The sequence below is a fragment of the Ixodes scapularis genome, unplaced genomic scaffold (assembly GCF_016920785.2).
Source record: "Ixodes scapularis isolate PalLabHiFi unplaced genomic scaffold, ASM1692078v2 PGA_scaffold5__190_contigs__length_132052651, whole genome shotgun sequence".
Taxonomy (NCBI): Eukaryota; Metazoa; Arthropoda; class Arachnida; order Ixodida; family Ixodidae; genus Ixodes; species Ixodes scapularis.
This window is the reverse complement of record NW_024609880.1, coordinates 111,283,010-111,296,699: the sequence shown is the minus strand read 5'-3', so window position 1 is coordinate 111,296,699 and position 13,690 is coordinate 111,283,010. Positions and strand designations below refer to the sequence as shown.

Genomic DNA, 13,690 nt, shown 5'->3' with positions numbered 1-13,690 from the left:
CAGCTGCTTTGCCCGTTCCTCCTGTAGACGCCCCTGGACTTTCGTTTCATCACGCCGTTCTAGCGCACATTCGGGGTTCTTTGCCAACTTAATGCGAGAGTATTGCGCCACGAGCCAGGCCAGACACCGATCGGTCGGCGGCGGCTCCTTGAGCATGCCCACCGATACAGCGCCGCCGGTGCATTTTTTTGTGCCGTCCGCTACACGGTAACCTTTGCAAGGAGCGAAAGAATGCAGGCAAGTCGGTTAGGAAATGTCATATTCGAAACTTTGAGAGAAGGATAGTTGTGTTGTTTGTTATTTTTTTCTCCTTTTCTCATGGTTTAGATTGTGGCAGTAACCTTGCGTTGTTTACCACTACTTCGGATACTCGTAATAGTTTTACAAGCACCTACTAGAGTCGTTCGTCAAACGTTTTGGCGCGCAGTGAAGCTTTTTTTTTTACGACACGATAGCCTTTCACGTTAAAACTTCATCGACGGCATATCAAAACTGTGTGCTCATTGCGCAATGCGCAATTGCACCCACGCCGAAAGATTCCGCGCGTGCTCTTCGTCATTAAGATAAACCTCGACATGTTTTTGTCACAATTTCACTTGTAGAAAAGTAGGTAAGTACCTTTGTTGAAAATATGATGCATGTCAGCGCTTCTCCAGGCAGTTAGCGGCATCCTACGCCTTGGTAAGTACATCCGCAAGGTGTGAGCCCAACCACGAGCATGGTGTGGCCCCCTGTCCTTCGCTACCGGGATGTTACATGCAAGGATTGTATTCAACGAGTTAATTGGCAAGAATTCTGTTGCAAACATGACTGCAATGATCAGTTTTTGAATGTCTGATGCAATGCGTGAACATATATACTTTGTGAACATATCTGTTCACTAAGTTTAGGTTAAATTTATTTTACCAAACACGCACTAATGCGGCCACTGGTGATGTAGCGGCGCCTTCGTCCTCATTAACGGCATCATAATTCCCACCACTCTCGTCGCGTTGGTCGGTCATCGGACACTCGAGGCAGCACCGCCGCTCTGCCGGCTTCGCGATATGCTACAGCCCTCGGGTACTTCGACGAAGCGCAATTGTAAATCGCTGACACCTCCAAGTGGCAACGCTTGTAACTACGTACGCTTGGCTCTTCATGCCATGATGACACCAAGGCCGCGCCGGGTCTGCCGGATCTCCCCAGATGCATCGCGCTCTTCGATGGCTGATTTTGAAGCGCTCGCCGAAATACAGGCATTTAGAACGCAAAATTCGGCCATCCGCTTAAAGTACAACCACACTATATTCAATTACAGGTAAAGCTGATGCTAGTAGACTTATTTCTTAAATTTTTTGTTTATTACCTAATTCGATTGAGCATATCCTCAATCCCCTGACAGCAATCTTGAATTTATTTTGATGACCCGGGTAGTTCCCAACTGAAAACGCGTTTGCAGTCATTGCGGTACTCAAGCTTCGTTTGACCCCCGCACTTCTCGTAGACTTTTTTGCAGCGACTTGGAGGATCCTTATGTACTGTATAGTAACCCATCCACAGCGTACAGCCTGAAAGAGCAGAGAGAGAGAGAATCATCGATGTAAACAGTTATACGGAGCAGTCATTTTACGTGTAAGTTTCCAAAATGTGAGATATAACCGATGTCTAGGGAAGTGTACAATAATTAGAGGCAGTATACAACGTGTAGGTGTTCGAGACTGGGAAGGCAACAAGGAAACCACACATCCCGGTCTTACAGCTCACAAACACACTTCTCTTGCTGGACAAGGTACGCCATAGGGGAGGGTTACGGCGCATTCACTGATCGGGACTGGTTTAAGCGGTGATAGCAGAAACCCAGAAAGACGACGATCGCCGTGACGGTTGACAGACTCCTTCACAGAGTAGAATCGCTGTCGTGCGACTTTAAATAAAACCAAGTATATATCTTCTTTATTTTTTTACAAGAACCGTGCTATGTTGTGTTGATGTGCTACAATAGTTTTTTTTTTCTTCTTTTCTTGCAAATTGATAACGAATATACGGCCACTTCAGATCACATGCTGACATTACGAGCAATATTCGGTCGTAAACTAAATTCGTATTCATAAACCAATAATAGCACTGCGTTTAAAATGTTCACAAAGGCGGTGCATTTATCACACTCAAATTTTGTGTGTGTAAGTATCTGGGTGAAAACGTTTCAGCCTAAAACAACCCGTAGGGTATGTAGAGTAAGGAAAGTAGAGTTATGGAGAGTAAGGAAAACCTAAAAAAATTTCTGGTTGACGTTGTTGTTCACAGATGGCGCCACAGACGTTCGGGTCTGCTGGATCTACTTTCGAGAATTGATCTTAAAGAAGCTCTCAGGTTTTTGCTCTATGTTACGCCATCTGTGAGTGCCAGCGTCAAACACAATGCTTTTGCCGTTTACCTCCCCGTGCATAAAACAAAAAAAAACAAATATTTTTAGATTTGTTTTTTATACCCTCACTTATTAAATTTAAGTATGCACCACCTAAAGACACCTTTCTGAAAAGATTTAATGAAGTCTGCTCGTTGCTTTAATTATACCAACTTTTTTCTTCGCCCGAATAGCGCTCGAGAACACCGGTAGATTGCGTTCCTATTGCCACGAGCACGTCCCTGACACTCTGGCAGTGTCTAAAAACTAAAGCCCCTCTATCTTGGGAAAGGTGGCGCCATTCATTGTTGAGGATATGCTCAAGACACGTGCCGCGCGCCACTTCTGGGAAGAACATGTCTTCAAATCTAGCTTAGTGCTTTGCTGTGCCGCCATTATCTTACCAAGGGCTCCACGATGCACGTGCCTCTTGCATCGACGCACCTTGAGCTACTTTTGCGACATGAGGGGGCTTTACTAACAGCGAGCGCACTGCTCCACCTTTACACCCTTTCACCTTATAGACTGGACCACATGAGGCTGGCTCACACATTTGTGTCGCTTGCGTTCTCAGAAACTGAAACGACAGCAACAAAACGTCACCGAGACAAGTGTTCTCCGTACGCAACCTGGCCAGCGGTGCAAGAGGTATAGTTTGGCGAACCCATCATAAGTCACGGTTCTTACGGTGTTCTTGTCGTTTCTACCCTTTTGGTTGTTGTGAACGCAACTGTTACAAATGTACGAACCAGCAATTAAGAAGTATCTTCCAAATTGTCGATCACACTTCAGTGGGCGTGATCACGGCTTCTGGACTGCTAGTTCAATGAACGGTGCAGGCAGTAGCATTGCCAGGGTTGGAGCTTATAGGGCTTCAGCCCCCCCCCCCCCCCCCTATTCACCTTCCTGGCTACGCAACTGGGAAACGTTTACCAAAACCCACACTGTATACTTATTAACAGCACAGTCTGGGTGCTTAGTGTCAGGTTTCTAAACAGTAGTTTAGACCAAACCACGATATTGGTTAAAACCCAGGCCAGCTGATAAGTTAACTTCTTTAGTGAGCTGACAGAAGGAAGAGAACATTAATAAGCGACGTAGGTCTCGATTTCATTTCCTTGTCTCAAAGTGTTACCATGACATCGCCCAGCTACTAACACGTCCCGGTAAGAACAAAACGGCAATCTCTGCTCAAAGCCCTTCTTTTTATACTCCTCTGGCTTCACCTGCCACAAACATCATTATTTCTTTTTACTCGGCCATTCACTTGGATAAATCGTCGAGCAATACGCTCGATGATATATCACGACGTTTGTCAGAAAGGCGAACCAATCTTCGACAGATTATTTTCATGACTAGTTGGCGCCAACCTTTAGGGTGCAAGGAGCATAGAATTACTAAGATGAGATGGCTGTTGCTACATCGTGAACTTGCATCAGCATTTATTGGTATGCCTCACGATGCTACTACTCCTCTCACGGAGGTTAGCGGTACCTCGACTTTTTATCAGTAAAACTCACCTGGTCCGTTTGCTGTATTATAGGTTTTTGTAACCTGACACTGCTCTGATACGTTCATGTAAATGAGTTTCCGTTTTTGTTCTGTTGGACGCAAAACAGAGTACACATATGACTTCTGTTCAAAATTTGTTCACAAGTATTTATGGCAAGAGGATGAACTCTACACACGAACTGGTTAGGAAACTTCGTAATCAAGAGCCGTTTAAATTTTATTTTAGTTATATGAGGGCTAATTATATTTACTTACAGGACGCTGGTAGCAAACAAGATGACAGTCACAAGATGCAATGGGAAAAGTTTTCAGGAATAACAAAAGTTCAGCAACTTCGTTTAATATATTTGTAAAACTCCAAACATGTCTACAGTTTTGGATTGCAACTTTGTTTTTTATTAAATTTTTCTTTGGACCTTAGTTCAACAAGAGGGCTCCATTCATTGTTGTCTGAAGACTTACTAAACACACCTGATGTATCCTAAAAATCTTACGTTTATAATGCCCAAAAATAAACCATGTACGGAACAAATCTTCCTGTAGTCAGCTACTAATCTTGGCGCAAAGTATAGTCGTGCTCTGAGTCAAACCCCGGTTTAAAATACACATAATAAAGCTAGTCGACATATCCTTATGAAATCATCTTTTTATACCCTCGTATTTGATCAACACATCTTTTAGGTAGGAGCATAAATTATCGCTAGGCAGCGTTTTAAATAAATTCGAGACATAACTGGAGTTTATTTAAAAATACGCATACGTAAACGGGACGGATATACCGGATGGATTTACGAAGATCTTCCGAATATCCTAAAACTAGTGCGTTCGAGAAAAAATAGAAAATCCTTTCTGGAAAAAAAACTGCCAGCCGTGGCGGACGTCAGGATTTGAGAGAACATACTGATGAGCAACATACTTTTCTTAAATTTACTAATTAACTTGCTAGGGGAAATAAACATGATTTTAACAATAACCTTTCTGAGCGTCATGGAAAGCCTTTTGATCAGTTAACTGTAGGACAAATTCAAGCATGTGGAAAGCACGGGGATGCCCAATAAAGGTGGCACTCGTGCAGCAGGCGGAAGGCCGGTGATGCGAAATCACGAATGACGACTTGGTTCTTTACGTCGCTTTCCTTATAGTCCCATATTCTCATCATTCGCGTGTTTGCAACGAAGGCTTTGCGCCTGCTAAACAAATAGAAAATAAATAGATAGGGAAAAAAAGGCGTTATTTCCTTCCAATCTGTTATCGCTGAGGGTTTCATAAAATACATGACGTATAGTACATTCATAGAATTTTTCAAAACGGGTTCGGAGAGAGTCAGAATGTCGCGAAGACCCTGACAGATTTTACAATGATGCACCACATTGAGAAACTACAATCCAAGAATTAACGCGGCTCCAAATAAACTGCAAGATAATTGGTATTTCTAGTTCTTTACATTTCGCATGGTTTCCAGCAAGGTGAGAGCGACAGGTTTGCAAAAAAAGAAAAGCCTTTTGAAAAATCAACTTACGTTTTCTTGATTCTTCATTAAAATAAAAAAAAGTATTGGTTTCTTTAGCATAGGACCCTATGATAACTTCTCCCGTCTTAGTAGATCTAAAAGAAACATTTAATAAAACATTAAGGGATTGATCGGTGTCCCACACAATACGTACACAATACACAAGTCCGGACATTGGGTGGCCCAACATTTTAAATCCTGTCTCCGCCGTTTATTTTGACTTTCGGCGGTTTCGTAAAACTTGGATTCATTCGATCCAGTGCGGTTCACTCATCGGAATATTTTTAATTATATTTTTCTCTCTCCCTTTTTTGCTTATTTTTGTCCCATTTTTGTCCCATTACCTTGTCTCCCTGCACCATTTAACATAACAACAGCCAGGCGAGACGGCGGCTCATTTAATTTGCACGTAAATAAAACATTTCAACAACACGCGACGACGACGCGACTGGGTCGACTATCCCCGTACAAAGACAGGTGCGAACGAAATGCAAGGTGATACAGAGGTCTCTGGGAAACTAACCTTCAAATAACAAAGCAATCACTGGTAAACTGAACATTACATAAACTTGCGTAGCGCTGAAGGAAGCGTAATAAAAACTTTCAGCAGATCGTCTGCTGACCTGACAAGGCGATCCCTGCCGTGAAGATCGGCGCGTATCTTGAGTGCCAGGGGAGGGGGGGGGGGGGGAAGTAGATGCCTGTCGCCGATGTCTTGCCGTTCACGAAGTAGTTGAACGCGTTTAAGGCCTTGTAGGTTTTGAGTCCTTCTACGGTATAAGGCTCAAGCTGGCGGCTCGAATAAGTAGTCGTGAAGGCGCGCCCAGAGTACCTTCGGCAGATTTGTCATTTCTTTGAGGAACAAGCGCTCGTTCTTTTCATCCAAGGAGCATAAGTGCATTGTTTAGATGTCCCAGCCGGTCATCGGCAGTGAGATTATTAAAGTACGTGCTGCTTACTGCCGGGCCTCATAAACAAGCATATACAATGGCCAACCGGAAGCAACATACTCCCCCTGGAAGATGGTTTATTTCTTTGTTTTTGTTTACCCGTTGAAAGCCCTGTACAACTTAAAACACACCTTTCCGAGAAAACTCCTTTGTTTCGCAAGAAATAAAACAATCCCCAAGTTCGTTTCAGTGACTAAGGAGTTATGTGATTTCACATATAAAATAGAGAGTTGTTTTTGATGCTCTCAAATGAAATAACAAATACCGAATAGAAAAAAAACGACACCACGTTACTATAGGAAGAAATTCTAGAAATGATTATCGCCCTAGTATTTATTTTCTACTCTGTGATATTCTAAGCGCAGCGCCTGCAGCATATTTTCTTTCTAATGTTAAAAGGTGAAAACAATTATTGTTCCTTTCGACAAAACGTGACAATTCAAAAATAAGTTTATTTTAGATTTTCTAGAAATGTTTTTACTTGTGATTTTGTTTTATTCTATTTCACTAAATATTGTTAGTAAATTTGTTTCACTCTGTAATCTTATAGGATTTGTTTGTCATTTTCTTTTCATGAGTTATAAATGTCAAGCGAACATATTTTATGCCTTATCAAAATTTGTCTCAAAGTAACACTCAAATGTTTTTCCCCCAGCGACGCCTTATTCGCACAGCAAACATTAAAGGCGCCCACTCTCTGTGTTGGATACATTTGCTTGAGCAATATTTTTCAATCATCTTGAACTAGATTACGTTTAAACCACGACCTGTCTTAGACAAGGCATGCACTTCTGAAGGGATCCGTTGTGGAGCTCTTAAGGAAGTGCACATCGGCCGCCGTGCTCCCGACGTCACTGAATTTAATGCGTGTTCCGGTAACTCTCTGGCATGACGAAGCATGCGGCTGCGTTCCAAAATCTTTCCCTCGCTTTGGGTTTGCAAACGCACCTTATCCTGGGTCTTTGCTCAATGATGCCAAAAAATAGGATTTTTCTTTTTCGTATTTTCGCAGAAACTCAAAGCTCAAGTCCACGAGGAACGAAACGTGGCCTCTTCTAGATCTTGCTGCGCTTAATTCTGCAAACAAGGACTTCTGATATTATGGAAAAAAACTGAAGAAAGTTTTTGATGGGGCCCCAATCTAAGCATGAATAAATATTTTTGTCGTACGGCAGGCTTACAGGTGCACAATCGTGCAAAAAAGAACGTAAATAACATGCAGATTATTATAGAATATATATCGTCACATGATAGCAAAAGAAAAATATTTTCTCGAGCTGCCACCTTTGAAAGAAGGCGGGGGGGGGGGGGGGGGGAGAGAGAGAGAGAGAAAGGCTAAATACTCATTTATGGTTTACGTGCGAAGTTTCGTCTTTGCAAAAGACCTGCAGTAGTGTGGAATCTTCCTCAGATCTCGATTTCGTTCTGAGCAATGGTTAAGCTGTCGTTTGTAATCAATATTTGGTTGTCAAGTAAGTCAGACACTGCAATTAAAGGCTTATAACTTTCAAATGCACACTTACGGGTCTCCGCTGTAATTTGAGAGCATGTATTTGACTTTGAGGGGATCCCCTTTGCGTTGGTCACCTCCTCCCCACCTTTCCACGCATGAGTAGTTGCCAAATAATCTATCATTGGAGTAATCACGATACTTCAGGCAGTATGTGCCATTCGTAAGGAATGCCTGAAAACAAAAAGGGCGGAGAAGATTACCGACGCACAGGGAAAGGCATCGTTTTTAGGGGTCTGTTTTTTAAACATGTAAGGTTATGTTTATTACATACCTCGCGATATATTTGCCTTTAGTCAGTCAAAATATCTCCAGATCACCAGATTTGGGCTCTTATCACTAATGTTATTCTTTCTTTTTTTTTTAAACTGGGAACGCACTAAATGTATTTACATATTTTCATCAACACACCCAACCGGTATGCGGAACATCCCGAGTACGGTTTGAGTCGACACCATATTGTTTTTCGTAATTTTTCTACGTCAGTCGTGATGGTTTCCGTCTCTGTGAATCTAAATGGTTTACATTAATCAGACAGAAAAAGATGTTGAAAATGGCTTTCATATGCCAGTCATGCGTTTACTTTCTGGTGTCAGATCGGAAGCGGGATCTAATATAAGGGGGTTAGGGGGGGGGGGGGGGGGGGCGGGGGGGCGTGACCTCTCCCCCCCCCCCCCACAGACACTCACAGACACACACACACACAGTGAAGGTGACTTTTTTTATAAATAGAGCGGCAGAGCCACATTTTTGTTAAGAAATAAATCATTCGTGCATGGTAGAACGGTGACCATCTTTGTCCATGACGTCACATTCGGGAGTAACCTTATATTTACCCATAGCTTCATTTCTTTGCACACCCCGATCCCCCAAGCCTGACTCATAAATTCGACTCTGTTCGAAAGTGGGAACCGGAGGGAGACTATTTTATAACCTTCCAATACACTAGCAAACTACGGGAACGATACTGATGTTGTGTTTTGACGCCCTTAATTCTTTCGGGCCGGTATAACGCTAACTTTATGACTGACCTCGCAACATATATATAATTATTTAATCAACAACTGAGGATAAGGTTTAAAATATTACTTGAAATAAATAAAATATTTCGTCGTAATGACCGAGGAGGTTACCATTCGGAGCTATCAATCAAAACTTTAATTATATAAGAGGTACTAAATAATTTCTGAAATATTTACCTTAACTACAGATATTTGCTCGTCGTCATAATATGCATAGCAGTTGTAAGAAAGAAACCCTAGTGTGACTCGGTCAGTCAAACGTTTATTTTCGCAAATATCGCATACACATAAGCCAAACACAAATCTTGTTAATTTTTGTTTTTGGTTTTACCAAAAACCAAAAATTTATATATCACGTGGAATGCTAATTACTCTTTATTTTACTTACACGCTTTCGTTCGGGAAAACTGAAAGAACAATAAAGTATTCAGAAAATTCGTAAACCAGTTCGCTTATTCTAATTTCTGGTCGCAATGCACAACTGATCAGCACTCTTTTATGCGCTCTAGAATAGAGGTATCAGGAAGCACGCACCATAGTGAAAAACCTCGGAGACGATCGAGACTTCACCAAGAAGCTTACAAACAGAATTCCGTCCCGGAGTTGTGTTTGTCCGTTTTCTCTGTGTCGCCTTGTCTCCGTTTTTTTTTTTTTCCCAGTTTTATCGTTTATTTGCTTGACAGCACACTCAACCTTATGTTTTAGGAAGCTCGCTTCTTATAGACGGAGAAGACATGGTTGAGAAATCTTGTATAAAAAAGCGCTACCGAAATCACTGCTATATATCGACTGAAAAGCGTTCTTTCGAAAGAAACTACAAGTCGGCTTACCTCAGTTGCATTATATGGTGGCCGTTTTGGACTCGCTTCATATGAACTGAAGATGGACCCCGCCAGAATAAAGCAAGAAACGAACAGTGATGTGCTCATCGCAGTTTTGGATTTAACCGCTCTACGGTCAACTGACTTCGTAGTATACAAGGGAAGTAATCTATACACGTTAAACAAGCATGCCGACTTTTATATTCCCGGCTCCCGGTTTTGAGTTCGTTGAAAAAGATCCTCAGATCAATGCAGTGTTACCTAGAAATACCACCCACACACTTGTGGACATATAGCGTGTTGCGTCGTGTGTCTTGACCTATAGGATATTGCGGAAGTGAATGTTCTCTACGTCTTCCATTCTTCGTCCATTTCTTGTGGAACAATGATAGTTCACATTCCTAGAAACCAATTATTTTCTGCCCTTATAACGTCATGACGAGCAAGATAAAAGCCAATTTCACAAGTGCTTATACGAATATCGCTATTTCGTAAATTTCTTGTGTCGAAACTTCCACAAGACAAATTTGTCTTTCTTGACTTTATATTTGTGCACAACAAAACCTTTAGGCACAATAAACCCTCTTTGTGTTCTAACCTACCACATTTCCACCATATATCTTCAGCCTAAAATCTTCTAGGAAAAAAATTGCTGACCATCATATCATGCTGAAGAACAAGTACTATTTGCTGAAGTGCATAGTTGCTTTTCTGACTACTTAATAATAAGATGCTATGTTCAATTTAAAAAAAATTAGGAATCGTTTTTTTTTTTGTTACCTCGTTTTTGAACTGAATAAAACCATTTTAACAAAAAACATCGAGAACTGTGTGTGTCACTGTAAACAGCCGAGGTTTTCGACTCGGAAAATAAAGGGGACAACAAAAAAACTGTACTTGTGAATACACAGGCCCAGCGAAATGTTGCACTGCTGTAGTAGAGCACCGCTACGTCTACGACATCAGGTTGGATACAATCAAGCCACTTTATTTATTATATTCATTATTTAGGAATACTGCGATTCTCACAGGAAGATTCTGGCAGGTAGTATCACCGTAAAAAAGTAACACAGATAGAAAAAAAAAACAATATAGGCACAACATTATATGGCAAAATTGATAAAAGGTACGTCAAGAAAGCAAATATATTCAAAATTACCTATGCGCGGGAACCGCCAAGCACTCTTTTGTGAGATGGTAAATCAGCATCCAAAAAAACACCAAACATAAACGTGTCGCCCAAACATATACACCTTCCCATGAAAACTTCGTAACCTTAAACAGGTGACGGGTATGTGAACCATACGTTGCTTGAAAAACTAGTAACTTCTAAAAATTCGTCATAGGGGCAACATTCAAAAAATTCTGATTATAATTAAATGCAGCTACGCCCTTGCGTAAGTTTTATAAGCAGTCGTAAATCAAAACGTATTTTTTTAACAAGAAAACACGTTCATGTGTGCCTTATGATAATGTTTACTCCGAGAGATGCAAACAACAATTCAAAACTGAAAAATAAGCTACTTTCCAAAAGTTCAGACACCATAAGCACTCATTAAAGGAAAGAACAGGGAAAAATAATCCAGAGTTTCAAATGTATCTAGGTTTATTTTGCAGAGAACATTAAACATGCTCTTGAGGAAAAAAGCATGGAGTTTAGAACAGAAACACACTTTTGCCTAGGTTGTTAACAGAACCCCTCTAGAAAGGCGGAAAACTTCATAACTGACTGTACACCAAAGAAAGAAAATGAGTAACCAAACACTCAATTATACAACGTCCCCCAAATAAAACAGATCAGGCCAAGTCAAAAAGCTCTTTGTTTTTTGTTCCTCTTGAAGCAAATTTCCTCTATACTTTGCGAATGCGCAAAAACATTTCAAGCTGGTAGAGTAACGTTAATCACAAGAAGAAAACTTACGCGTTCTATTAATACTGAAGACAGCTTTGACAGCGTTCTACCGTATGCAAATCGTTAAATGTGTTTTTATTTGAACAACAATGGGGGATCTTTCCATAAAACGAAGCAGGAATTACAAGATACATTATTTTCTTTTAATTTAGAAAAATAAAATTCTTTTTACGATCTTGCGGAGTATGGTAGAAAGCATCCATGATGTATTCCAGTATAATAAGAGGAACCAGGGAGCGTGTATTCCTGATTCCCATTCACTGATGCATTTCAGTGTGTTTTATTTCATCCGTTTTCATATTCAAAACAAACGGTACAGGTGTACTGAACTGTAAATCGGTACTAAACATAACCCTCACACCTACGTTTGCATCCAGAGTTCTAAATTACACGAAAGATCATAAAAGCAGGTATTTACAATTTCTTTCGGCAACGACTGCGTGGTTTTTTAACACTTCCAGAGCTGTGTGCCTAACTCGACTCAATAATGCCAAATGCTTAGAGTTGAGGTCAACTCTAACCCGCTCACCATAAGCATTTATCTCCTTTCTTAGCAAATTTTCGTGACAACGAACACATTTTAATACAGTACTAGCCAGAAAAAGTGGCAGGATTAGTTTTTTAGATAATAAAATTGCTCAGCATTTTAATGAAGAACTTTTTGCACTATCGTTTCCATGCTATCGTTGCAAAACTGAATATTTACCAACAGTAGACAAATATGTAACTCCGCATTAATTCTGGATTTTGACATTAACTTCAATTCCGGTGTCTCACGTAAGGTATGCAGGGTATTGTTGTTTTTTTGTTGTTGTTGTTTTTTTGTCTTTTTTTAGCTGCACCGAAGTTTGCAAAAAAAAAAGGAACGTGAAATACAGTAACTTAAGCCCCGAGCGAAGTGTCAATGGCCATGTCGGCCTCTAGTTAAAAGGTGAACTGAGGTAATTTCTTAGCTAATTAACTAAAATGTTTTAACTAACTTTTTTAATTCTTCACTTCAGGGCAGATATCGTATTTAGAGAATTGAAGCCCGACCTCAATATGGTCTAGCCCTGCCATGAAAGTTTGGTTAAAATATGTGTACTAGGTGCTACGGGATAAAGAAATTTCACTTTGGTACATGGCGTCGAACCGAAACTAAGCGACAAAGGGCGCCGGTACAGTTTTCGCTCCGCCCTTTCGGGCATGCGATTTGTTATTGCGGTCGGCTCCACTTTCTTAGGCGAAGCTGGCCACGGGGGCCGGAAGGGCGGAGCGATTACGATATAACTCCCCTGTCAAGCGGAATCTTTCATGATATAAATCAGACCAGAGCACTACAAGTGGACCCTCGGTGCGAACACTTCTCCGGTGGGTGAATGCTTCACTGTTAAACATTAACAGGACAATAGTTTTAACAATTCGTGAATCAAAATATATGCCTGTGTTAAAGGGAGACCATACGAAGTTTAAGTATATCATTAACTCTGCGCTACAAATGGTTAGTGTTAAAAAATAATAGAAATATTTAATTCAGCTCAATGCTCTTGTTGTTTTACGTGCTCACCAACAGATCAAAGGCTTGTGCGCTGTTGGTGCGGTGAAGCACGAAAACATATATAAATTCGTTACCACTACATAAATACAAAATTTTATATTCTTAATGAACATATATATATAAACAAAGCTCGAATGATAGTTCTGCTATTGTATCCAAAAACACAAAAACACAAGCGTTCTTATTGTATCGCACACACACTTAGCGAACGGCTCAACCGTAGTGATCCGCTGGTTACAGTGTGTGCAAACCCGGAGTGTGTTTATAGGCTGGATTTTATGCGAAAGTATTACGCTCAAGTAAGACAAAAAAGGTTTACAAACATGCCAGGGTAACACGAAGCATACAAAACGCATCGCATAAACATCCCAAAAGGAGGCATACTTCGTCATGAATTAATCATTTGTACTCATAATCTGGACTAATTAATCGTAACCTGCGAGATTTATCAAGAGGTCAAATGCGATTAGAAAACTGGAACGTTCGATCCGCAGTTCGATGCTTCAGGTAAGTACCAAGTCAGAAGGTGA

General features: G+C 40.8%; 1 protein-coding gene across 1 annotated transcript; it reads right to left on the bottom strand.

The window, feature by feature from the left end:
- Positions 1–1,395: 1,395 nt before the first annotated feature.
- Positions 1,396–9,819, bottom strand: LOC115312197. The gene is made up of 5 exons (XM_029971103.2): positions 9,721–9,819; positions 7,882–8,042; positions 5,418–5,503; positions 3,907–3,987; positions 1,396–1,550 (listed from the first exon to the last, which is right to left on the bottom strand). Exons 1-5 carry the CDS (start codon positions 9,817–9,819, stop codon positions 1,396–1,398), a joined length of 582 nt encoding a protein of 193 aa, XP_029826963.2.
- Between the last annotated feature and the right edge of the window lie 3,871 nt (positions 9,820–13,690).

Bases quoted from the DNA above. Each gene is read 5' to 3' on its own strand.
- LOC115312197 (XM_029971103.2), bottom strand. From the start codon at position 9,819: ATGAGCACATCACTGTTCGTTTCTTGCTTTATTCTGGCGGGGTCCATC. The intron at 3,988-5,417 runs GTAAGTTGATTT...TGCGTCCAACAG, and splicing joins TAATGAAGAATCAAGAAAAC to AACAAAAACGGAAACTCATT. The intron at 1,551-3,906 runs GTGAGTTTTACT...CTGCTCTTTCAG, and splicing joins TAATACAGCAAACGGACCAG to GCTGTACGCTGTGGATGGGT.